The sequence below is a fragment of the Panthera onca genome, chromosome F1, assembly GCF_046562875.1.
Source record: "Panthera onca isolate mPanOnc1 chromosome F1, mPanOnc1 haplotype 2, whole genome shotgun sequence".
In the NCBI taxonomy this organism is placed as follows: Eukaryota; Metazoa; Chordata; class Mammalia; order Carnivora; family Felidae; genus Panthera; species Panthera onca.
The window spans coordinates 7,170,957-7,195,946 of NC_138355.1; the positions used below are offsets into that span (position 1 = coordinate 7,170,957).

At 45.5% G+C, this 24,990-nt stretch overlaps 1 protein-coding gene across 3 annotated transcripts in view; it reads left to right on the top strand.

Annotated features, from left to right (window-relative positions):
• SMYD3 (SET and MYND domain containing 3) overlaps positions 1 to 24,990 on the top strand; it is a 684,892-nt gene that overhangs the window by 507,252 nt on the left and 152,650 nt on the right. For all 3 annotated transcript variants that reach the window (XM_060644895.3, XM_060644894.3, XM_060644896.3), the window contains 2 exons: positions 19,817 to 19,884; positions 21,131 to 21,233. In XM_060644895.3, coding sequence (XP_060500878.2) covers positions 19,817 to 19,884; positions 21,131 to 21,233 — 171 coding nt within the window. The remainder of the gene's footprint in view (positions 1 to 19,816; positions 19,885 to 21,130; positions 21,234 to 24,990) is intronic.

Consider the following 24,990-nt stretch of genomic DNA (forward strand, 5'->3'; position numbering starts at 1 on the left):
ACACACAGAGAGAGAGAGAGAGAGAGAGAGAGAGAGAGAGAGAGAGAAAGATGCTACCAGACAGCCCATCCTGGTGGTGGGATGCTGAGTGTAGTGAGCTCCCAGGGAGGGAGATGGGCGGGCGCTGTCTCAGCTGGGGGCCCGGGTGGGGTGTGGGGGGCTTGTAACGGCTCCCTGAAAAATAAACACCTGACCCCTATTTTCGCTTTTTGCCTTTTTCAGTGAAAGTGGAGATCTTCTTCAGATTTCTTCTGGTTAGTGAAAACAGACACTAATTAACATAGGTTTTTTTGTAAAAGCAAAGTGGCGTAATGTGAAATTTCAAAAAGCAGAGTATACGTGTGCTTATACATTTACGTATTATGTATTTATATTAAGCATTATATTTATATCATGTAAATATGTATTTAAGTTTTCATTTAAAACATTTTTAAGTTTATTTATTTATTTTGGGGGGGGGTGGGGGAAGAACACATAAGCAGAGGGACATAAGAGGGACAGAGAGGAGGACAGAGGATCTGAAGCAGGCTCTGTGCTGATAAGAGTGAACTGTGAGATCATGACCCGAGCTGAAGTTGGATGCTTAACTGACTGAGCCACCCAGGCACCCCCATTTGAAATACTTTTTAAAGGGAGATACAGATCATGACCTCAGGAATTTATGGTTTGTTGGAAAAGAAAAGACATAGAAGCAAATAAATGCCATAAAGTGCTTATGAGGTGTGATGTGTGGTGTTCAGCACTTACAGTGTAGCCGTAGAGATTCACTTTTACATAATTAGCTTCAGTTTGGAGTAGAATGTGGTAAATGCTGTAGCTAACACGTGCATAAAGTACCATGAGAGTATAGAGAAGTAAAATTCATAGGGTGTAGGAAAGCTTCCTGAAGGAGGTGTCATTTCAGTTGTATCGTGAGGGATGAACAGAATTATGAGCAGCGTAGACAGTGATCAAGGTATTAAAAAATTTTTTTAATGCTTACTTATTTTTGAGAGACAGAGTGCGAGTAAGGGAGGGGCAGAGAGGGAGGGAGACACAGAATCCGAAGCAGGCTCCAGGCTCCGAACTGTCAGCACAGAGCCCAAGGTGGGGCTCACACCCACAAACATTGAGATCATGACCTGAGGGGAAGTCAGACGCCTAACTGAGCCACCCAGGCGCCCCTCAAAGTAGTTTTTACATAGGAAGCATATGGACAGAGCTATAAAACTGAGTACAGGGCATGACAGAGGAATGGCAAAGAAGCCAGTGTAACGGAAACACACAGCGAGCGTTGGGTGTGGTGGAAAGGTAGTTCAAGGGCACATTGTGGAGGACCTTTGATGTCCTGCTGAAGAATTTTGTCTTTATGCTGCAGCCACAGGGTAGATCTCATATCTCTCTTTTCTGGTGGCAGTTTAAAGAGTGGATTGACGAAAGACCGTGGGGTGGGCAGGCAGAGAGCCTACCTTGGAAAATTGCAAGCAAGAAATCATGAAGGTCCAAGATAGGTGACAGTGACAGAAATGAACAGAAAGGAGGGAATGTGAGAGTGACACAGAGCCATGACCTGATGGGCAAGTGAGCTCGGAAGGATCTTCCGCTTTCTTTACCTTGTCGTGTGGCCTTGGTTCCACACTGACTCCCATGTCTGTCTCATGTCCATCTGTGTCCTTGATTTATGTAATTGCCATGTAGCAAGCAACTCAGGAAGGGAGGGTTTGTTTTTGTTTTTGTTTGTTTATTTTATTTATTTTGAGAGAGAGGGACAGAGAGAATCCCAAGCAGGCTCTGAACTGTCAGCGAGGAGCCTGACCGGGGGCTTGATCCCACGAACTGGGAGATCACGACCTGAGCTGAAATCAAGAGTCAGACATTTAATCTACTGAGCCACCCAGGCACCCCAGGAAAGGGCTTTCCAACTGCATTTTAGCCGCCATTTTTTTAAGCACTTGTCTGGTAAAGATGAGCAGTGTTTGACCACTACAAATATTTATACTATGTTTATGCTGGGGCCAATGACAGGGAGAGGAAAGAGAGAAATATATTTTTCCTTATTACACCATTGATCCCTCAGGACGCTGACTACTTATCTGTGGTTTAATCACAGCAATGAGTTAGTGTGGAAAGGTGCCTGTTATGCACACGTCAGTTTCTTTTCACATAAAAGTTTTACATTCATTAGCATTTTATTTCTGATTATTCAAGGTGAAAAGGATTATTGGGCTCAAAAAGTTAAACAGGAAGTGCTTTTTTTATTTCAACAAAAATCATTATTGAAAATCTTTCTAAAGCTCTATTGTGCTTTTAAGGTACAATTTGCTAAACACGTTTTAACCTTTTTTAAAAAAAGGTTTTTGTAATGTTTAAATGTTTTAAAAACATTTTTTAAAAATGTTTATTCTTGAGAGATAAAGAGAGAGACAGAGTACGAGCAGGGGAGGGGCAGAGAGAGGGAGGGAGACACAGAATCCGAAGCAGCCTCCAGGCTCTGAGCTGTCGGTGCAGAGCCTGACCTGGGGCTCGAACCCACGAACCGTGAGATCATCACCTGAGCCAAAGTCGGATGCTTAACCAACTGAGCCAACCAGGTGCCCCAACTAAACACATTTTAATCTTACTTGGTGTTAGACTTCTGGGCTTCATTTGTGATATATAATACTATGGTTGAAGAACGGACAAAGAGCTAATCACAGAATGTGCTTTGGGAAAGTACAAGCAGTTTTTGTTACTGCTGCCATTCATTCTTTGGCTTTGAACCCTTTATGTAAGTGTGTTATCTTGAGATTTGCTGCTTTTGCTTATTCTGTTCAGAGTAATATCCTGGAAAATATTGTTAGTTGATTTAAAGATTTCTCATAGTTGGAGTCCGGTCTGTCCATGTGCAGACAATGTAGTGAGTAAGTTCCCAATGTGGTAAATAAATTTAAATGTGGAAGAAGAAAAGAATATCATCTTGCCTCATTTCTTTCTCCGGAATACACTGATAATAGTTTATATTATGACCAAAGAGGTCTAACTATCTTCCTCTTTGGGGAAATAACAACACTTTACCCAGAGGTATGTATTTTTATCACTTTCTGGGATGTTTTGGGGATTTCGTGATTACATGCCTATGGAGTTCCTTTGTTTTAGATTCTTGCAGCCTTCTGCTCAGCCTCTAATTGCTACCTGCCCCATCTGATGACTACCTTTCCATTTGGAATCCAGTGCCTTATGAAAACTAAAGATACTTTTAGTACCTTCATCTTGATACAGCATCTAGGTATGCACTGACCCCTGAATAAGGAAGGGCAGTGGGATGTGTTCAAAGGCTTTTCTTGGGCCAGGACACTCTATGTGCCGTTGAGGACATTTGGAGAGTTGAGGCTCACCATTTGAGGAAGTGTTTTTGCAATTCTCTGCTGCAGTGCGTAGCCAGTGCCGTGTCTCCTTTAGCCCAGTTAAAACCTGGAGTGTTTACACCATCCTGCAAAACCTGTTGTTGGCACGTGTCAACTTTCGGTGTCTCTTGGGCCCAGAATTCTAGCTGTGCTAGGAGCGGGAGGGCACCTTGCCTTAGTCACTAACAGGAGCTTCTCTGAAGCTAATATCACAGTCTTCTCCATAGTTTGATTAGGACGATGGTGACAGCGATCCCCATCACCAGCTCCCTCCCCATTTATCTCTAAGCTGCCGCTGCAGCTTCATTCATTTGCTTGGGAAAATCAGCTTTCTGATTCCTTGGGCTGAACTAGGTCACGAGACTGCCATGTGACATCATTGTGTCTTTTCAATTCTTGTCAATCTCTTTTTCTTCATGATAATCCAAATACATACTGACCGTCAGTAATTCTCACTCCTGTGAGTCTTTGTAACTTTTTTGTTGTCAACTCATTGTTCTCTTAAGCCTCTTCTTGTTGTGCCTTGTTTCCTTCGGTTTCATTTTTTCTCCACTTCTCAAGGTGATTGGGAAATGGAGAAAAAATGCATCTCACTTCTTTTAGGCTTACCTTTTATAGATAATGCTCTGGTTTCTTTTTCTCCTCCAAATAGGCTTTCCCATAATAATCTTTTCTTGGGAGCATTTCTATTGTTTTCTTTAAAACCAGCATTTCTTTTCTCCCCATTGATAACTTACTAAAGTTTTTTCAGAAACAGATTAATTCTTGTTTGGACTGTTACGTTCTTCATTGTCTCCGAATTCAAAGTTGGAGACTTCACATGTGCAAATTCAGTGATGCTTCCTGTAATTATCAAACCCTGATTCCTTTAGCAGATATGTTCTATTTTGCATGTAGATGTTGGGGGAACAAAAGAAGACTGGAGTGAAAGAATCACTTGGAGTTTCATTTTTTTATTTGAGTAACTAATTAAATCTGTGTACAACCCAAGAGAAGGAAAACTTGTCTCTTTTATTTGTGATGGTGAGCAGTAGTATAACTGTTGAATCTCACAAGTTAGGAAGTTCAGGTGTTTTTTTCCTTCATGGAGGCAATACCGGGAACAGTCATTATGAAGGACAGTGCACAGGAAGTGGGGAGTTTTCACGAACAGACCAGCATAGTTATGATTTTTCTATAGTCATGAAAAAGTATTTTTTTAAACGATCTGAAAAGGAGCATCTTAGTGGCTTAGTCAGTTGAGCATCTGACTCTTGATTTCAGCTCAGTTCATTATCCCAGGGTAATAGGATTGAGCCCCTCGCTCTGTGCTGGGCATGTAGCCTGCTTAAAATTCTCTCTCTTCCTCTCCCTCGGCCCCTCTCTCCTGCTCATGCTGTCCCTCTCTCTCCCTCTCTCTTTCTCTCGCGCTCTCAAAAAAAAATCTGAAGAGTGTTTTTGCATCATGGAAAAATGATCACTGAGTGAACACGTCACTCTCAGATCTTTGTCTAGTCAAGGAATGCAGTGGACTCTTGACCACCAAGGACTCTGGCTGGTATTTTAGGGGAGTGTCCTCTTCTTGGAATAGAAGGTAATAAATGTGATGCAGAAAACTTGTGCCCCGTGTTTGTTTGATTGCCGTATATAGTTTCTTGGTATGTCTTTACAGATCTCTCTTCCATTCCCTTATATGTTAGATCGTCTCAAGGCCAGTGCTCCCTGTGAAAAGTAGCCAACTCAGGTTCCAGAGCATTCAGTACCTGTCTGTACGGTTTGTCACTGGCTTTGAAATCCATCTGTCACGTCTCTACCCAAACTATCCTGCTAAGTGCTTTCACTTGGATAATTAGAGAGAGCTGTGTGGTAGGTGGAAGAAGAAATGTGAACGTGGGCTTTAAAGTAACTAATTTAAATTCCGTTCCAAGGGAAATTGCACTGCTTAACTCAGGATTGAAAGAAGATGCTGGGAACACATGTGCATTAAGTCACCTCCCGCGTGCAGCCAAATTTGGCAAGGCCATTAGCTTGGCATAAGCAACGTAACATTAGAGCAAGGTTGTAGTTTGGGTTTGGAGTGACTTACGATTGTCTGCTTTCTGACAGCCGACTCAGAGGACGCTGAAGGGGAGAACTGGAAGCGGTGGTGAGTGAGTTTGGGCGATACCAGGGGTCGAGGAGAGCAGCCCAGTCTGTGTAGCGGGAGAAGCTCGGAGAGACAGGGGGCTGGTCAGGAGCTCGGAGTCTGATGTGGCTGTGGTGACGCAGACGTCCTGCACTCAGGTGTCAGTTACGCAGAGCGTGGCTTATGTTCTGTCAAAACATGGAGGTAGACACGGTCATACCGGGTTTCATGAATCCCAAAGTGTGTATTTTTTTCACAATTTTATATTCCTGGAGTTGGAATCCATTGCATAGCCGATAGCCTGACGTAGTTTGCTAATGCTTTTTCTTAGCAAAACACAATAAAATGGTGCCTCTGACAGTTTCTCTAGTGCATCTTCCAGGCGATGGACGTTGGTAATGACACTCTCGCTGCTCTTTACCAAGCGTCCTATCAGGGCCTGCGTGCATTGGCGTCTCACTGAATTCTCCCAGCTTTTCTGCTTCGTAGCTTTCTGGTAAATTCTCGTTCCTTATTTCTGGTTCTTCCTAATCAAAATTAACTGGCCCGTGATGTAGAAGTGCAGACGCATGTGTAACTTAGCACATTGCACCCCACATAAAAGTCCTCCCTGATGCCTTTAAACGTGGCCGAGTGGGACTGCAGAAGGCATTTGGTGAACAATGAGAGAAAACAACTTATTTGGGGGGTGGGATGGGAGGAGGGATTCTTTTCAGTTCTCTGTGATCGCTCCGTGTGTGACTACCTGTAAATCCCGTGACGTTCACGTGCCACAGCGTCGGGGTCTCATTGTCTCTTTCTTCCTTTTTAGCCACTTGCTTGTGGGTCGCTGATCTATCTTTCCCGCCTGCCCCGGGAGAGGATACCCCTCCTTTGTGGCACTAATTCGGTAATGGTGGCTGGCCGCAGTCAGACAGCGGGAGAGTGGAAAATTCCAAGGCCATCCATCTTCCTGCACGTCTCCAGCTGGCCTCGGGAATCGCCATCAGGGCCTCTTGCGGGCGATCGGGGTGCGGGCGGCCAGCGTGCCCCCCAGGGCCGCGGACGAGCAGCAGAATGCTGCGCTTCTGAATTGATCTGACCGTTTAGAGGGCCTCCTGTGTTCCCGCAGCCTGCTTCTTGACAGGTCGACTTACACAGAAATATGGCCAATAGGAAAACAATCTTGGCCGAGAAAGGCTAAAATTTGTCTGAATTACAGAAAAACGTGACTTTTTTTTCTCATTTCACTAGGCAAACTGGTGGAAGGGGTGGTCTTTCCTCCTTCCTTCCCAGTGCCTAGACTCTGCGGGCTACATAAACGGGCCCTGAAGAAATGAACGCATAGAGCTCTGTTCTGAGGGCCGGGTACGGCCCGTTCCAGACCTCGCCTGGCGCTCCCCCCCTTCTCCCGGCCTGACGTGTAGAATTCCTCCAGCGCAGGGCCGAGTGCTCTGCTGCAAGGGTTATTTTGACCGACTGAATTTCACTGCTGGGTGAGAGCAGGTGAAGACCGAGCCCTGGAACAAAGAGTGTGTTGATTTCCCTTCGCCCTCCCTTCCTCGTCCGAAGTGAGGACTGTTCTCGGAGCTCCCTCGTGAGGAGGCTGGAGACCCCGAGACGCCATGAACCAGAAGTGCTTCAGGATGAGCGCAGGGGAGGGCCAGGCGGGGCGGGTGCCCTCGGGGGCTTCCCCTCGTTGGAAAGGGTGGGTCCTGTGGCGTGACTTCTAGGGCCTCAGCAGGTGGGGGAGGAAAGCTCTGAGGGCCGTGGGTCCCGGCGCCCCTGACACCCGGTCCAGACGGCGCTCCCCACCAGGTTGCCCCCAACCTGCCCTGGCTCTTCACACAAAGAGGTGCATCGTGGCTTTTGAGGCACTACTGTCTTCAACATCACTCTGCCTGTTCCCTCCTCTCCACTTCCAGTGACGTGGAATAAGAACAGGACACGTTTTGTTTTTTAATCTTCATTTATTTTGGGGAGAGAAAGAGACAGAGCCTGAGTGGGGGAAGGGCAGAGAGAGGGGGAGACACAGAATCCCAAGCAGGCTCCAGGCTCTGAGCTGTGGGCACAGAGCCCCACACGAGGCTCGAACTCACGGAGTGCGAGATCATGACCTGAGCCGAAGTCGGACGCCTAACCGACAGAGCCACCCAGGCGCCCCAGAACAGGACACATTTTAGACGTTTGTAAGATTTTCTTAAACCAAGGAGCGCGGCAGACATTTTGTTCCACAAGCCGTGGCCAAACCCGGTGTCTCTATTCCTTTTACTTCTCACTGTTTACTTTTGTAACGTCTGCTATTATCAGATGTCACCACCTTCAACTTTTGGGAGCCAGAGTGTAATCTATATGGGTAGTAAGTTTATGCCAACTTTCTTTGATCTAAGGAAAACATTTTCCAGGATGTAATTAGGTTGACATTTCCCCACTGTGTCACATAAGGGTTATCCTTGCGATTCCAGATTGCAAGTACCTCGTTTGGCGTCCCCTCTTCAAGGAGCCTTCCCTGACTTGTCCCAGCTGAGCTACTGACCCCCGTGCTGGGCTCTGGTGCAGTTTGCACGTGATTTATTGCCTCGTGCCTCTGTCTGCCCTGCTGGCATCAGAGTCCCTGAGGGCAGGGTTTGGTTCTTACTGGCACCTTCCTGTAGCTCCAGAATCCGGTCTGTGTAGGTCACTGAGTGAGTGCTTGTTGTAGGGAGGAATGGAGAAGGGGAGAGAGAGGAAGGAGGGAAAGAGAACAAGAAGAGCTTTCTCTTTCTGCTGCAGAATAGCGATTGCCTTGGTTTATTAACAATGCTATAGAGACGTCACAAAGGCTCACAAAGTCACTGGTATTGAACGTACTCTGTCTGCAGCCGTTTACTGAGCAAAGACACTTTGAGCACACTCAGCGTGTCAGGCCAGTGTGAGTCCAGGTGGCGGGGGAAAGTAATGAAACAGAGTTCCGACCCTCCGGGAACTCGAATGCGAAGAAATGGCTGTTCATACGGTGCGGGATGTGGGAGTGGATTCGTGGGCAAGCTCAGGAGCACAGGCCGCAGAGCCTCCCTCCCCCAGCGAGTCGGAAGGCCTCCCCCAAGAGGAGGGTTTTGAGCTGGGCCTCAGAGGGTCATGGGGATTCAGTAGATGAAGAAAGGTGGGGGACATCGAGGCACAGGGGCTGGCCTGCCCTGCAGAGACACGAGGTGGGAAGAGCGAAAAGTGCAGAGGACAGCACGAGCAGGCAAGAGAAGAGACGAAAACGAGAAGATTAGGTCGGGACCAGATCCAAACTCAGCGGTCAGCCTCCACCTAGGTCAGGTTTGCCTGTGTTTTTTAAAACCCGTGCTTTTCTTTTGCTCTTACTCGGGAGCCCCACGAACTAGTTAATAAGAGTTTGTCAGGGCACCTGGGTGGCTCAGTCGGGTAAGCATCTGACTTTGGCTCAGGTCATGATCTCACAGTTTGCAAGTTCGAGCCCCGCATCGGGATTGCTGCTGTCAGTGCAGAGCCTGCTTTGGATCCTCTGTCTCCCTCTTTCTCTGCCCCTACCCCACTTGTGTGCGCTCGCTCTCTCTCTCAAAAATAAATAAACATAAAAAAAATACACACTCGCCAAAAAAGAGTTTGTCAACCTTTACTTTCTGCGGTGGATATTAAAAAAGAAAAGATGCATTGAATCTGCTTTTCCAAATTCCCTCCTCTCCATGTTCTGATGAACTCTGAACAGGGGGAGGCGTCCTCCCTTAGGAATCTCTGTAGGTCACCCCTGAAATGGTGCAGGGGCGGTGTGACAGTGTTTTCTCCAGCAGCTGGCTCAGGAATCCAGTCTGGAGAGAGGCTGGGGAGAGTGCCATCTGTGTATTGACTCTGCTGCCCAAAGAGGCGGACAGTCAACTACAAATCCCACCCGTTTGTTTTGTGTGCCTGGCTGGCTGTAAGAGTGGCTGGAAGGAAGCAAGGGGGGCTGCTGATCATGAGCTACCTCTAGAGAAATGGGGGCTGGGAGGTGGGACTGAAGCCACGATTCATGTTCTGCTTTCCTTCCTTCTGTGTTCCTGAGAACAGAGGAGTCCCCCTGGGAGATCATAAGTGGGGCTGTCTGACCTCAGAGGCTAATTTCTTGTAGACTCTGCCCTGCATAGAGTTGTGACCATTGTCCGGCCCCTGTCCATCCTTCCCTGTCTCCTGCCCGTGTGTGCACCGTCAGGGATTGGGTGTGCGTGGGCCACCCCAGAAGGACTGACCCACTGAGGTGCCCCCTTGTCTACTGCCACTGCCGGCCGGAAACAGGCCTGGGTACCAGCCCCCCAGACACCTCGTGCCCATGCGGCTTGTAGATGAGTCACGCACACTTCGTGTGACGTGACGTACGTGCTCCTGGGGCTGCGCTCCCTGAGATGTCAGGTATGACTAGGGTGACAAACCCTTGCCGGGCACAACTGCTCCTGGGGAGAGTGCCCGCCTTAATTTGTGTGTAGCGTAACCTCAGCTCACACTAGAACTTATCTTTCGCTGGTTCGTGTTCAGTTTTCTCTTCCACGTGGAACGTGTTTCCTGTCGTTTTTTTTCTCCATTAACTTGAGGGAAACACAGATGATTTGAGCCGCCCTCTGCCGTATCCAGTTCAGCCTTCGTCAGGTGGTTCACCCAGCATACTTAGTTTAGCATTTTAGCACTAGAACTAACAAAAATTACAGTGGAGAGTGCTGGCACGCCTGGGGGTAGGTTTTTGGTTCAATTACGTGGAAAAAGAATAACAAAACTAGATTATCACGAAAGAGGACGTTTTCAGAGACTCAAGCTGAACAAATGAATCTTTAAGTGTTATCTGGGGGGGAAAGTTGGGTTCGTTGCAATAATAAACTTTCTGGACAGGAGCGTGGCTGCACGAAATGTTTGACAGGAAGGATGCTTATGGCAGAGCTATGGAAACTATAACAATATCCTGTAATAAATTATTTAAGAGTATCAGTATTTCTGAGCCTCGGGATGTGGGAGGAAAATTAAACAATGGAAACCATGTTAAGAGCTTTTTATACTTTTATACATACTTGACAGACCTCTTTTGCAAGTGCTGTTTTCATCAGCTGAGTTCTAAGGACGTAAGATGCCAGGGAATATCCTGAGGGGGAGCATGAAGAAAATGGACAAATTAGTGAATATCATTCCTGTTTTTGCTTTCTGTTCTCAAGGACACTTGTTTAAGATATAATGGGTTCTGCTGTGAGGAAAGCCCTTAGAAATAGGAAAGCGTTGGGTGGGTTTTAGAAGACCTGTCGTCCAAGAGGGCTTCATTTTGTGAATCCTCACTTGCTGACATTGGGTCACTTGACCTCGGGAAGGATTTAAAGCAGGAAACGCAATCGTATGACTGTTCTTCCCTTGCTTATGATACTGGCCTCGATGTTGATTTTAGCTTTTGCAAGTCGTTGTTGAGTATTTCGTGTGTCTAGCGTGCGCTGTTTGTGACCACAGCTGGAAATCTGACCAACACCATCACAGTTGTGGGAACAGTTAGTACTTGAATATAGAGGGTCTGGGACACATGTCCAAGTATGTTGTGATACAGGACGTGGTAAGAAGCGTTCTCAAGCTAGATCATTTTATTTTTTACTTGGCTTGCATTGTTTTCAAAATCTTTAATGATATTCGCATAATATAAGGGCAAATTTTTACTTTTCCCACTTAACAAGAGGCATACGTGGTTTAATTTGCTTTAAATTAGTTTTGTTCGAAAAAGCATCATTTATAATGCTATATAAATGTTTAAGTGAATATTTTTGGTTTGGGCGTTAGCATTGTGCTTTTATAGGTTGATGTTTACCATTCTGTCTACTATTTAGAAAACTAGACAGGGTATTAAATTTTATAATTTTCATGTCTGTTTCTAAGTGACGAGGTAAGGGAAGGTTCTAGGTGGCGAGGTGCAAGCACATTTCAAATAACACATGGGAGACATCAATAGTTTTCATGCCATCTGCTAAAAATAAGATTATACGTTCTCCTTCTAGCATTTTCTAAATACTAGAAACATCTTGAGGTGGTTTGTAAGAATTTCTACCAGATAAAAGTCATTATAACGGAACACCTTGAGTCAAGTTTATAAAATTATCATTTTTATGTTCCTCCTCGCTTGCCATCATTTTTCCAACATCTTCACTTGCTGTCTTCAGCCAGTGGTCCATTACGTTTGCAAACGGGATAGCCTACGACAGAAACCAGAAGAAACTCCGTGAGATCAGACTCCATGAGGCTGGCTGTGCAGCACAGCGACGGGCCCTGAGCACACCTGCTCACAGCCTCCATGGATGAAATGTGGAGGCTCTCCAGCTATTTCCCAACAAAGGGAAGATATATTGCACTAATGGTTTTATTGATTGATTTTTTTTAAGTGTTTATTTTGAGAGAGAGCACGAGAGAGCAAGCAGGGAAAGGGCAGACAGAAAGAGAATCCCAAGCAGGCCCCATGATGTCAGCTTAGAGCCTGATGCGGGACTTGATCCTATGAACCATGAAATCATGACCTGAGCCAAGATCGAGAGCCGGACGCTCAACCCACTGAGCCACCCGGATGCCCCCAGGGATTCATTTTTAAAGTCTGAAATCGAGAAGATGCCATAACGATCCTTACTGTTGTAAACCTGGAACGCTTTTGTGAATTTGGGGATTTGTGATTTTTTTTGTCCTCTGAGAAGTGCTGCCTCTTCATGCCTGAGCGCACCTCCTTCCCACGCTGGTGTGTGGACTGCAGACCGCCCATTTTCAGGCCCAGGGAAAGAGTGTAAGCCAGTGACCAAAGGCAGGAGCAGGATATCAGGGAAGGCCTGGGTTGAATCATGGAAGATGGTTCAGTGTCTGCCACGCAGATAGGAGGGATCGGGGGCGGGGGGGGGGGGGGGGTACAATTTTAAGTCTCTTGCGGTTTATAAGAAGACTTAAAAAAATAATTCCGTGTTTAGTAAAATGTCAATTGCCGTGGAGGAGAAAAAGGTACCCTGACTGAAACACTTAGCATGCTTCTAAAGGCAGAGAATTAATAGTGCTGGGGCGGGGGGGGGGGGGGGGAGGGTGGTGGTGGTTATTTTATACAAAAACCTCTGCTTTTGGTTTTCATCTCTGCCAGCTCTCCCGCCTTCCTTTCCTTCTATGCACAGGCCCCAATAAAATAAATACAGTAAGCTCTTTTGAAAATTTACCTTAGCCTCTCTAATTAATGAACTCTGTGTGTCAGACTCCTGTGTCCTGAATACTGTACTTATGCCTTAAATAGAGAAATTATAAAGGAGCTGCAGATGGTCTTTGAGGAAACTGCCTTATGTTTGTGTTTAGAAACTGAGTTCCCTTTTGTTATAAATGTTTTAAAGTTAATATTTTTTGAAATTGAAAGCATTCTTTAGAGTAGGCTAGAAGCCAGCTATAGCTACTTGCACACAGACCAAGTTCTTTGTAGAAGTGAGTAATTAGGGCGAGGGGGTGCTGGGAAGTGGATGTCTCCTGCTATGGGGTCGAATTACTCTGTTTGCAACGGGCTGTTCGTTTTCTTACGGCTGTTCAGCTTCGCCGTCAAGAGGTAATGGTATGTCGGCGATTTTCCCCAGTGTCTCAAATGCCTTCATTTATCTTCTGCTACAGTAAAAAGCTTCTAATTCAGAAAATTTAAGGAAAAATGTGAACTTTAAACATGTGTATAAGATAACTCTCTGAAGTGTTCACCTGCGTGTTGGTATGATTGCTGCAGGGGAACTTTTGATCCCAGAACACAAACGTCAGGTTCTGGACCTAGAACCTGAACCACATGACATAAGAATTTGATTTGTAGAATGAATATATATACATATATGTATTCCAGCGTAGTTAACACACAGTATCATATTAGCTGCAGATGTACAACATGGTGATTCAACACTTCTGTACGTTACCCAGTGTTCATCCTGAGAACTGCATACCCTTCACCTACTTCTCTTAGCCCCCTGCCCACCTCCCCTTCTTGGTTTGTCTCTTTTTTTTTCCTCCTTTGCTCATTTGCCTTGTTTCTTACGTTCCAGATATGAGTGAAGTCATATGGTATTTGTCTTTCTCTGACTGATTCATTTGACTTAGCATTATTTCTCCATGATCCATCCGTGTTATTGCAAACGGCAGGATTTCGTTCTTTCTGATGGCTGAGTAATATTCCATTATATACATACCACTGCTTCTTTATCCATTCACCAACCAGTGAACGCTTGGGCTGCTTCCATAATTTGGCTACCATAGATAATGCTGCAATAAACATAGGGGTGCACATAGGTTTTTGAGTTAGTGTTTTCATATTCTGTGGGTATATACCCAGCAGTGGAAATACTGGATCATGTGGTCGTTCTATTTTTAATTTTTTTGAGGAAACTCCATATTTTTTTTTGAGCATACTTTTACTTTTCCACATTGGCTGCACCAGTTCACATTCCCACAAACAGCACGCGAGGTTTCCTTTCCTTTTTCTCCACATCCTCACCAACGCTTGTCTCTTGTGTTTTAATTTCAGCCATTCTGAGAGGTGTGAGGTGATAGCTCATGGTAGTTTTGATTTGTATTTTCCTGCCGGTGAGTGATGTTGAGCGTCTTTTCGTGTATCTGTTTGCCACCTGGATGTCTTCTTTGGAGAAATGCCTATTCATGTCTTCTGCCCATTTTTTAACTGGATTATTTGTTTTTTGGGTGTTGAGTTGTATCAATTCTTTGTATATGTTGGATACTAACCCTTTATCTGCTATGTCATTTGCAAATACTTCTCCCACTCAGTAGCTTGCTTTTTAGTCTTGTTGATTGTTTCCTTTACTGTGCAGAGGCTTTTTATTTTGATGTAGTCCCAATAGTTTATTTTTGCTTTTGTTTCCCTTGCCTTAGGAGACATAGCTAGAAAAATGTTGCTACAGCCGATGCCAGATAAATTACTGCCCACCCTCTCTTCTAGGATTTTTATGGTGTCAGGTTTCACATTTAGGTCCTTAATCCATTTTGAACTTCTATTTTTGTACGGTGTAACTAGGTGGTCCAGTTTCTTTTGCATGTAGCTGTTCAATTTTCCCACCACCATTTTTTGAAGAGACTGTCTTTTTCCCATTGGATATTCTTTCCTGCTTTGCTGAAGATCACTTGACCATATAATTGTGGATTCGTCTCTGGGTTCTCTGTTCTTTTCTGTTGCTCTATGTGTCGATTTTTGTGGCACTACCATACTGTTTTGATAACTGCGGCTTTGTAGAATATCTTTAAATCTGGGACTGTGGATTGTGATACCTCCAGTTTTGTTCTTCTTTTCCATGATTGCTTTGGTTATTTGGGTTTTTTGTCTTTCCGTACAAATTACAGGATTGTTGGTTCTAATTCTCTGAAAAATGCTGTTGGAATTTTGATAGGTATTGCATTAAATCTGTAGATTGCTTTGGGTAGTGTGGACATTTTAACAGTATTTGTTCTTCAGATCGATGAACATATAATAACTTTCTGTTTGTGTTGTCTTCAATTTCCTTCATCCGTGTTTTATAGTTTTCAGAGTATGTGTCTTTTATTTTTTTAAGTTTATTCCTAGGTATTTTATTCTTTTTAGTGTGATTGTAAATGGGATTGTTTTCTTAATTTCTCTTTCTATACACTAATAATGAAGAGAAGGTTAATGGATTTCCATATGTTGATTTTGTATCATGCAACCTTTCTGAATTCATTTATAAGTTCTAGTAGGTTTTAGGTGAAATCTTGAGAGTTTTCTGTAAATAGTATTATGTCATCTAGAAATAGTGAAAGTTTGCTTTTTTACCAATTTTGATGCCTTTAATCTCTTTTTCTTCTCTGTTGCTGTGGCCAGGACTTCTGTACTATGACAAATGAAAGTGGTGAGAGTAGACATCCTTGTCTTGCTCCCTATCTTAGGGGAAAAGCTATCAGTTTTTCACCATTGAGTAAGATGTTAGCTGTGTGTATCTCCTATATGGTCTTTATTATGTTTAAGTACATTCCTCTAAACCTACTTTGTTGAGAGTTTTTATCATGGTTCATAGAACATTTAAAGTTTTACTTTAGTTGTTTTTACAAAATACAGAGGTTCAGCGATCATTTGTGCTAGCTCACTAGAATTTTACTATATAGAAAGGCTACAGTGTTATATTATGAAGGCTTCTGAATATTTCAAAAGAAATATTGTGAAGAGTATACATAGCTATATTTGATAATTAGAAGATAACTTAAACGTGTGTTGTAATTTTATGTCATGGTAAATATTTTAAAGTAATAATCCAACAGGTTTTAGAAAGAATTTTTTTAACTTAATTGCTTTTTTATTGAAATAATCCCAGTAATATGCTTTTTTTTTTAAGTTTATTTATTTAGAGCGGGGAGGGAGGGGCAGAGAGAGAGGGAGACAGGGAGAATCCCAAGTGTGCTCTGTGCTGCCAGTACAGAGCTGACATGGGACTCCAACCTGTGAACCGTGAAATCATGACCTGAATTGAAACCAAGAGTTGGACACTTAAACAACTGAGCCATCCAGGCACCCTATAATATGCTTTTTGAAAGGCATCTTTGTGTGAAGTATTCATTCATTGGTTATTTAACCTGTGTAATTCCCCAAGAAAACAGTTTATACAAAGAAATGCTTTGAAAAGTGGTTAAACTTTATTTCTGGACTTTATTTCCATTCTTTTATTTGAAGAATGAATTCCTTCATTCTCAGATTTTCACTTGAGCACATAAGGATATACTAGTGAGTGAAATCAATATTTTTAATAAAAGTGGGAGTAGGCAGGCATGCTTAGGCAGGTAGCTCAGTCTGTTGAGCATCTGACTCTTGATTTTGGCTTAGGTCATGATCTCAGAGTTCATGGGCTCGAGCTGTGTGTTGGGCTCCTTACTGACAGCAAGGATCCTGCTTGGGATTCTCTCTCTCTCCTTTTGCTTCTCTCTCTCTCTCTCTCTCTCTCCCTCCCTCCCTCTCTCAAAATAAATAAATATTTAAAAATATATATTTAAAAAAAGTGAGAGTGGGCAAAAAGTTAAACTGTTTTAGCTCAGGAACACTAGCACTCAGCGCCTCTCAGAATAATATGAATGAGGAACTTGTCTGGAATTTGTTCAGTAGAAATTTAAAATCTCCTACCTCTATTGTGGAGTGAGGCGAAATGAGAGAGGAGGGTAGCCGACTGGTACCAGTGAAGACAGGAAAAGGAAAAGAAGGGAGGAAAGTAAACAAAGGAAAAGATAATGCAAGAGATGTGGGGACTATCATTCATTCATTCATTTTGCACAGTTATTTTGTGCCCTGTGTACCAGGCCCCTAGCATTTTTTTTTTAATGTTTATTTTTGAGAGAGAAAGAGTGAGCATGAGCGGGGGAGGGGCAGAGAGAGCAGGAGACACAGAATCCGAAGCAGCCTCCAGGCTCTGAGCTGTCAGCCCAGAGCCCAGTGCAGAGCTCGAACTAATGAGCCGTGAGATCATGACCTGAGTCGAAGTCAGACGCTTAACCTACTGAGCCACCCGGGTGCCCCTCAGGCCCTTGGCATTTTAAGCAGAGGATCAAACAGCCCCTTGTGCTCTTCTGATGTGTAAGCCTGTCATCCAGTGGACTAATGGAAAAGAGCATAAAACAGAAGATGAGCTAGAGTGGAGAGAGAATGCACAAAGGGATGTCAAGAGATTGGATGGCTAAAGACAAGAGAAATGGAAGGTTAACTTCTTACTCCTTGTCGGAGCACAGACATCCATCTGTCTTCCGCACCTACCAGGTGCCTGTGATTTCTGGCATCTTCTCCAACCCTCGTTCTAGACAGTGACCCTCTGGGGACACTGAGGACCATACCCACACAACCATCCATCCATCAGAAAACCCTTTAGAAGTGTCTTGCACGTAAGGAACCACCAACACTGCCCTGTGTGTATTTTACACCCATAGGTGTGTGTGGTGCTGAGTAAAAGGGTGCATGATGACCCCGTGTGAGAAATGCCACGAAGAGATGAGTAAGTGGCTAAGTCCGAGGGATCGGGAAGTTTCCTGGAGGAAGACACAGCAAGCTGACATTTCCCCTTGTTAGCTCTTTCTTTTTAAAAATTCCGTCAGAGTAAACTGATTTTGGAAGAGCCTCTCATGTGTTGTATGGTGCAGAAAAGATGTTTACATTTTGGTTTGACCCAAAAGTTAACAAATTAGATCTGTCTGATCTGGTTTTTCATTGGTGGATTACTTTCGGTAAAGTCCTGATTATGCTTTAAACATAAGTGTTAAAGTTCCTGTTCCCCACCCCCAAATTCACACCCATTTAATGTTTAAAGTTTCAAAAAGAAAACACAGGATCTTTTGTCCCGTCTTTCCACCCTCCATTTTATGCATAAATATGTACAGACGGTACTCTCTTGCAATTTAATGTGAAACACATGCCCTTAAAGCCACTTAACCAGTATGTGTTCAAAATATGTGCGTGTGCACCAACCAGTTTATTTCCTGATTGGAAACTGCAGTTTGATCAGATTTTTAGAGCAAACGCCAAGCCATAGGTTGCTCTACATTTCACGGAAGAGCTCTTTAGAGCAGTTGGAAGGGTCTCAAAGGACCGAACGCTCTTTCGTACATGACATCTTTCATATAAACCTGATTTAGAGAAATTCGTCGTCACTTGTTTTGCCCTTTACAGAAACTATAACAGGAAGTCAGCGTCTCTTTGTAGTCCCCGCTTCCTCTCGAGTCTACACTCTTGATGGGCTTTGCTCTGTATTGTCCTAAATGTCCATCTCCGGCCCCGCTGGTGCCCTGAACTCTGGGTGCTCGTGCATACGCAGCCTTGGCTGGGACGTGTGACGGGCCGTGTCAGACTGAGCGGCTGAAACAGAGCCACTGGACTCGCCCCCGGCCTCCCGCAGTCGCACCTGTTTCTTCTACAGCCTTCCTCGCGTTAACGAATGGCAACTGTAATCTCCTTCTGGCCCACGCTCGAACCCGATCCGTGGCTCTTGCTGCTCCCATGTAGGCTGTCCGTGAGCAAATCCTGTTAGCAGCACCACTCACAGCCCCCCGCTTCTGCCACCGGCACCCCCGGCCTCCAGTCTCACGGGGCTGCTCATTTCCTCTCCTTCCGGCCTTGTCTTCCTATAGCCGCATTCTCTACATCACAGGAGAGTGATCCTTTCCAAACAGAAATCAGATCCATTCCTGCCTTGGCTCAGAAGCAACCCAGTGGCTTTCTGACTCGTTTAGAATAAAATTTAGATGTGGCTCTAAATCCATACAAGATCTAGCTGCCTCTCTGATCTCATATCTTACCCCCTCTTTTTCTCCCTCACTCTGCTTTGCCCATGCCAGCTTTCTTGCTGTTACTCTATATCTAAGGATATTCACACCTCAGGGCCTTTGCACTTGCTCTTTCTCCTGACACGAACCTTCACCACTCCAATATGCACATTTCATTTCCACAGCTTCTTTAGGTCTCTGTTTAAATGTCACCTTATGCTAAAGAGCTTTCCTGAGCACTTTTTCCTCTGTCCCTTGGCCTTGTTTCTTCCTTAGCTTTTATTCACCTGTGACATTTTTCTATCTGAGTTTTTATCTGTCTCCCCCACTAAGATTTAAGCTTCATGAAGGCAGGATCTTTGTTTAATTTCTTCACTGCTCATCCCCAGCACCTGCCTGAGACAGCGATGTGTGGCCAGGATCTAGATTTTCTGATTCTAAGTCAAGGCTCTTCTCATGATTCTGGGTGGCTGTCCATAGGTTTTGAGGTCCCTTGAGCACAGTGATTCCATCTTTTATTCCTTTTGCCCCACCACCCCCATTGGGTATAAGACCATGCTATCTACTCTGAGGCATCCCGCATGCCTAGAAAATGCTGTGGCTTGACGGAAGGACTTTCTGAGCGCATTGTGGCCCGTCCGCTCAGATCACAGGCTCTCTCGGGGTGTACTTCCCTCTTTGTAGGAGAAAGACAGGCTGCTGTTACTCATCAGATACACAGTATCTGGAAACTGCAGGCAGTTTGAGGGAAAAAATCCAATGTGGTAGGAGTCTGGTTCTCAGTAAATACATTATGTGTATTCTGAAATTTGAACCTTTCATGTAACTGTGTAACTTCGGGGGAGAGGATTAGACTGAAATTAATAGGCCCTGTGCTGGTTTAAGCCTGAATTTTTATGCAGGTTGTTGACATTTCTGCACTTACCCACCTGACCTTCCTGTGGAAAGTGTGTTCCAGGTACATTCTTTTGCAAGTGAAAGAGCATCCACGTTTGGCTTGGATCTTTCCAAAGCAGCTACTAAAATCATTAAACTCCTGCATTTTCTTTTGGAAATTTCTGTTCTGTCGCCTGCCACTTTCCTTAGGTGACTCTGGTAATCCTGGTGGTGTTCCCCCTTGTTTTTGCAGGTGATCTGCAACTCCTTCACCGTCTGTAATGCGGAGATGCAGGAAGTTGGCGTTGGCCTGTATCCGAGGTAAGGCGAACGGTATCTCCCTTACTCCTTTACTGGGAGGAGCGACCGTAATTCCCGCCAGCTCCCCAGCCCTGCGGAAGGTGTTAGAAAGGCTATCGCTGCGGCGGGTTCAAAAGCAACGCTTGAAACCTGATGATAAACGATAAGAAAATGGAGAATGTGAACTTTACAGGGAAGAATTGTATAACCCCGTTTTATATGCTGTGGTGTCAACAAAGAGCTTTAGGCAGAGCTCAGACCTAAATTCTTGCCCTCAGGAACCTGAGAAGTTGGGGATCGTGGCTGCTGACAAACGACAGCCCGGGATTTGGTCCCTGCCCGGGTCTGACACCGCAGCCCCCTGGGCGGAAGCGCACAGTTCTCATTCCGCGAGCGCAGTCCCGCCTCGCTTCCGTTTGTTTGCATGCTGGGAAGGTCCGGACGCAAATATAGCCCTTCTTGTAACTAATCGTGAGCCTGAGAAGTCGGCTTCCTTTCGTATTTCTCACAAGCCTGAAAAATCACACGTCTGTTGGTGAGGGTCATCCGAAAGCACTGGCACAGGCGTGCCGGTTGGGTTGGCTGGGTTGGCACCGCCTGGTTCCGGCTCGGCCCCCACATGCTGGCGTGTGCCGTGTGCTTCCCGTGTCTGTCTCATCTGTAAATGACCCTCATGAGATAAGCGTGGTGACTACATTTGGAAAGCACGTGCAAGGGCCAGGAGGGTGCTCCCTGCTCAGTAAATGCTCACTCGCACCTGCTCTGAGTACTATCGGATATGGTGCGGCTTAAACCCAGTCCCCTTCCCGGATGGTCACCGGCACTAAGACGCCTGTGTCGTGGCCCCGCACACGCCGGGATCTAGACAGCAGGACGCCGCCAGCGTTCTGTGTAAGAGGGAGGACTCTCCTCATGCCCCAGCGTTGGCTGTGCGCGTCCTGCAAAGGGGCCGCGTGGACCAGATGCCGTGTGGTGGGGTCCCCGGCTGCTGTCTAATGAGACAGCCGTCCCCCGCGTTCACCCGCAGAAAGGACTCAGAGCACGCTTCCCTAAGTAGCCTCCGTGTTGTGTCTGGGAGCATTTCACTGTGACATGGGCTGGTGACAGCTCTGGGCCTTCCCCCAGAGCACTCAGCCCCTGGTGCACTGTCAGCCTCCCCTGTCCCCGCACCCCGGGCTGAAGTGCCTTCTCATTATCATTATAGTCATGAAATTTACATGTTGGACTGTATCTGCTGAGTGACCGTACCCGTTTTTCCTTCCTGCAGTATGTCTTTGCTCAATCACAGCTGTGACCCCAACTGCTCCATCGTGTTCAACGGGCCCCACCTCTTGCTGCGAGCGGTCCGTGACATCGAGGCGGGAGAGGAGGTAAGATTTCCCGGCGCCTGGCCTGCCCTCGCATCAGAGACCCTCTCGCTCTCCACACGGCCCTTCCGGAAACCGGTTGTGCCTGAGGGGCAGCTCCTCATCATCCCCCTGCTGGGGAAAGGAGCCGTAACGGTCCACCCAGCGACCCGTGTGCCCATCAGTACTTGTCCAGGATGACAGATGGACTGTCTCTGGGTATCAGTAGCTCCTGTTGTTCGTGTGCCAGAGAGAGAGAGAGAGTGTGTGACGAGCGTACGTGTCCCGTGTGTGACGCTCCCTGCCCCCTCACTCTCTGCCAGTCGTCATCCCTCCACGGGCAGGAGGGCAGCCGGCTTGTGAATGGATCCCAAGGGCTTACTTACTCCCAAGGCCACTCCTCACATTTTGAAGGTGACTCATTTTCCCCTTCATGCTAAGAAAGTAAGCAAATTGCACTCTTTCAAGTTGTCATTGGGCCTTTACAAAGCCTCTCTGCGTGATTGTTCAAGCAAAGATGTGACGGGGAAGAGAGGCCAGGGCGTAGAACCTTCAGCAGTGACTAAGCCTTGACCCTTTGGGTTTGTAGCCTGCCGCACCGGCCTCGTTTGCAGAAGCCCGAGGTCTCAGGAGGCAGCTGAGGGTGAACGGGGGCCCACACAAGGTTGGCACAAGCACCACCCTGAATGCGGGGTTATCGGTGTCTACGCTTGTGAGAACCCACTTTCCTTCTACCTTCCAATTTGCTAAAGTGGATGTTTATTGCAAGGAAAGCAGAGTATCATGCTCTTTTATTGCATTTATGCAGGTAATAAATAAATAAAACCAGCCAATAAAATCTGAACTCAGAGGCACCAGATTTTACGTAGACAGGGAATTGGCTTTGATAAGACTCCCTCCAAAGGGATTTTCAACCAAATGAGCTGTTATGCAGCCACTTGCCGAATTTCCAGCTTTTAGGAACGGTGTACTCAGTACACTGGGGTATCTGTCAGTGATGTGGAGAATCTCATGGTTTTTCCTGGGGACACATGTGACTTCAGGGCGGCTGAGAAAGGGATCTGTGCATTTTTGACAGCGTTAGTAACAGAGCTGAAGGCCGGCTGCTGCTGACGACGCTGCTGCCGATATCATGATGATTTTACTGAATTAAAATAAATCGGCCACATGAGAAGCAAACAGAAAAACCATTAGAAACCGTTGCAATTCTCAGGAACGACAAAGAGATTTTCTCCTGTCTTGTTTTCTAGGCGTGGCTGCCAATTATTTTCCTGGGTTGGTTTTCATTTAGTTGAAAAAGCGTCTTATGTTTTGGTGCTTATTTCACTTTTTTTCACGTACATCTCTGGAGCAACGAGCAGATCCCTTCTCCGGCTTCACCCAGAACAGTTGTGCTCAGCATCGGGCCCTGCAGACTCGGGTATTTTCCCGCCGGGCACTTACCAGAGAGGCTTCTCCTACCAGAGAGGCAGGATTCTCCCTACAAGGCCTTTTCTACCATCCTGTTCGGAAGATGATGTGGTGTAACTGAGGCATAATTCACGTACCACGTGATGTAAGCTTCAGGTGGACGACGCGACGATGCGCCGTTTGCATCTGGTGCAAAATGATCACCGTTGTACGTCCGGTTAACGTCCGTCACCACACATAGTCACAGAACGTTTTTTTCTTGTGATGAGAACTTTTAAGATTTACTCTCATAGTGACTTTCAAATGTGCTTCGCAGGATCGTTAACTATAGTTGCCGTGCTGGGCATCACAGCCTTAGGACTTCCTTTATAACCGGAACTTTCCACCTTTTGACCCGCTTCACCCCACCTCTGGCAACTACCAGTCTGTTTTCTCTGTCTGTCAATGAGCTGGATTTCTTTTTTTCAGAAAATAAAAATTTCCCCACCTCATCGCGCATGCCTTGGTGGGTGACATTTCTCTGCACAGTTGTCCCCCGCCCCCATTTTACATACCCTTCCAGGACCTTTCAAACATCATCTTGTCAATAAAGCTTTTCCCGATGTCCCAAATTAAAGGAAGGTCTTTCACTTTGAGATCTCCTTTACGGTGGTTATTTATATTTCTGTGCAGTTATTCTGGCTCTTTTGGTGACTTCTCTGTTTGCCATACTTCTCTATCTCCTTTATCACCCAGCACTTGGCCTTGCACCCAGGAGGCATTTCATTACTCGTTGTTGATTTGACTTCCTATTAAATGGCCCTTACTGTAAAGACCAGGAGTGCTTCTCACCAAGGGCACTGTTGACATTCTAGATGGATCCGCTGTTCATCATTCACTTTTGGGTCACTGAAGGCTGGTGTCCTGAGTCCCTGCTCAGCCAATGCCTGTAGCCACCTGCCTCGAAGAACTAACATACATCCTGCACATTTAAAACTGGCAGAGGTGGGCCAGAGGGAGAACCAGGAGAAGAGCTATTTTGAGGTGGATTAAGAGAGGTAATTCCTTTTTATTGTGCAAATAGTTGCTTTTGGTAAGTTGGGTGAGGAAGCAAATTTAAGAATTTTGGTAATTTTGGGGTGCCTGGATGGCTCAGTTAAGCGTCCGACTTTGGCTCAGGTCATGATCTCATGATTTGTGGGTTCGAGCCCCACATTGGGCTCTGTGCTGGCAGCTCAGAGCCTGAAACCTACTTCGGATTCTGTGTTTCTCTCTCTCTGCCCCTCCTCTGCTCACCTCTGTCTCTCTCTCTCAAAAATGAATAAATGTTAAAAAAAAAAAAAAAAAAAGAATTTTGGTAATTTCACAGCATCAACTTTGCATTTTGGCTTTATTGCCCATGAGGGCACCCCAGTTTTATTATGTGCTCAGTGGGATATAAGTACCAGAATGTAGGCTCCACGAGGAAGACTATATAGTGTCTATAATAGGGAAGATTCTTAATTTGTGTTTGTTGAGTGAATGAATAAAGCTTGTTAAAGACAACTAGAAGTGGGATAGAATCTTAGAGCCATTTTGAAACTATTGCTAATTTTCAGGTATATCCCATGGGCCCCACGAGGAAAGTAACATGAAAGCCAGGCACTGCCAGTTTGAGATAAGAGCATCTTAGACCCAAATGAGGAGAGTTGGGAATTTGCACAGTCTCCACAATAACAAAGGTCACCATGGAAATTTCTTACCCGTGACATCTCCTCACATAAAGCCACCCTTCCGACCACTTTTGGACCATTTCCCTTCAAACCAGCACCATTTACAACACTTTGCTACTTAAGGATTTTCATTGTGATGTTGAGTTGTTAGGTCTGTTTGGTTTGGTTTGCTTTGGTTTTGCTTTTGGGTTTTTTGTCTCCTCATCCAGCAGTGATGTTTAAGTAGGGTTTAAGGCATGGTTCACGTGCTGGATTGCTGATGGCTGCTTCAGGGTTTTGTTACGCTATGAAATGCATATATCGGCTGGCAGTCTTCCAAAATATGGATCAGGGAAGAAAGCTGGACAGTCGGGGGCACCCTTGTGGGAATTCCTCGTTAGAAGAGGCTGTAGCTGTTATGAATAATGCCTCTGGCTGCCAGCATTTTCAGGACAAACGTGATTTGCATGAGCTGAGTATATCAGTATCTGTAATACTAGTTTTGATCTAAAGCGTTGTGGGTTTCAGGCAGTGTGTTTCTCCTCTCAGTCATCTTTGCTTAGGTGCTAAGTCACTTGACAGATTCACTCCATACTTAACTGGGTGTCATGTACCGTGGGGGGCACTGGGAACACAAAGACGAGTAAGATCCACCCATGCTTTCGGGAGCTCGAGGTATAATGGAGGAAACGGACACAGAA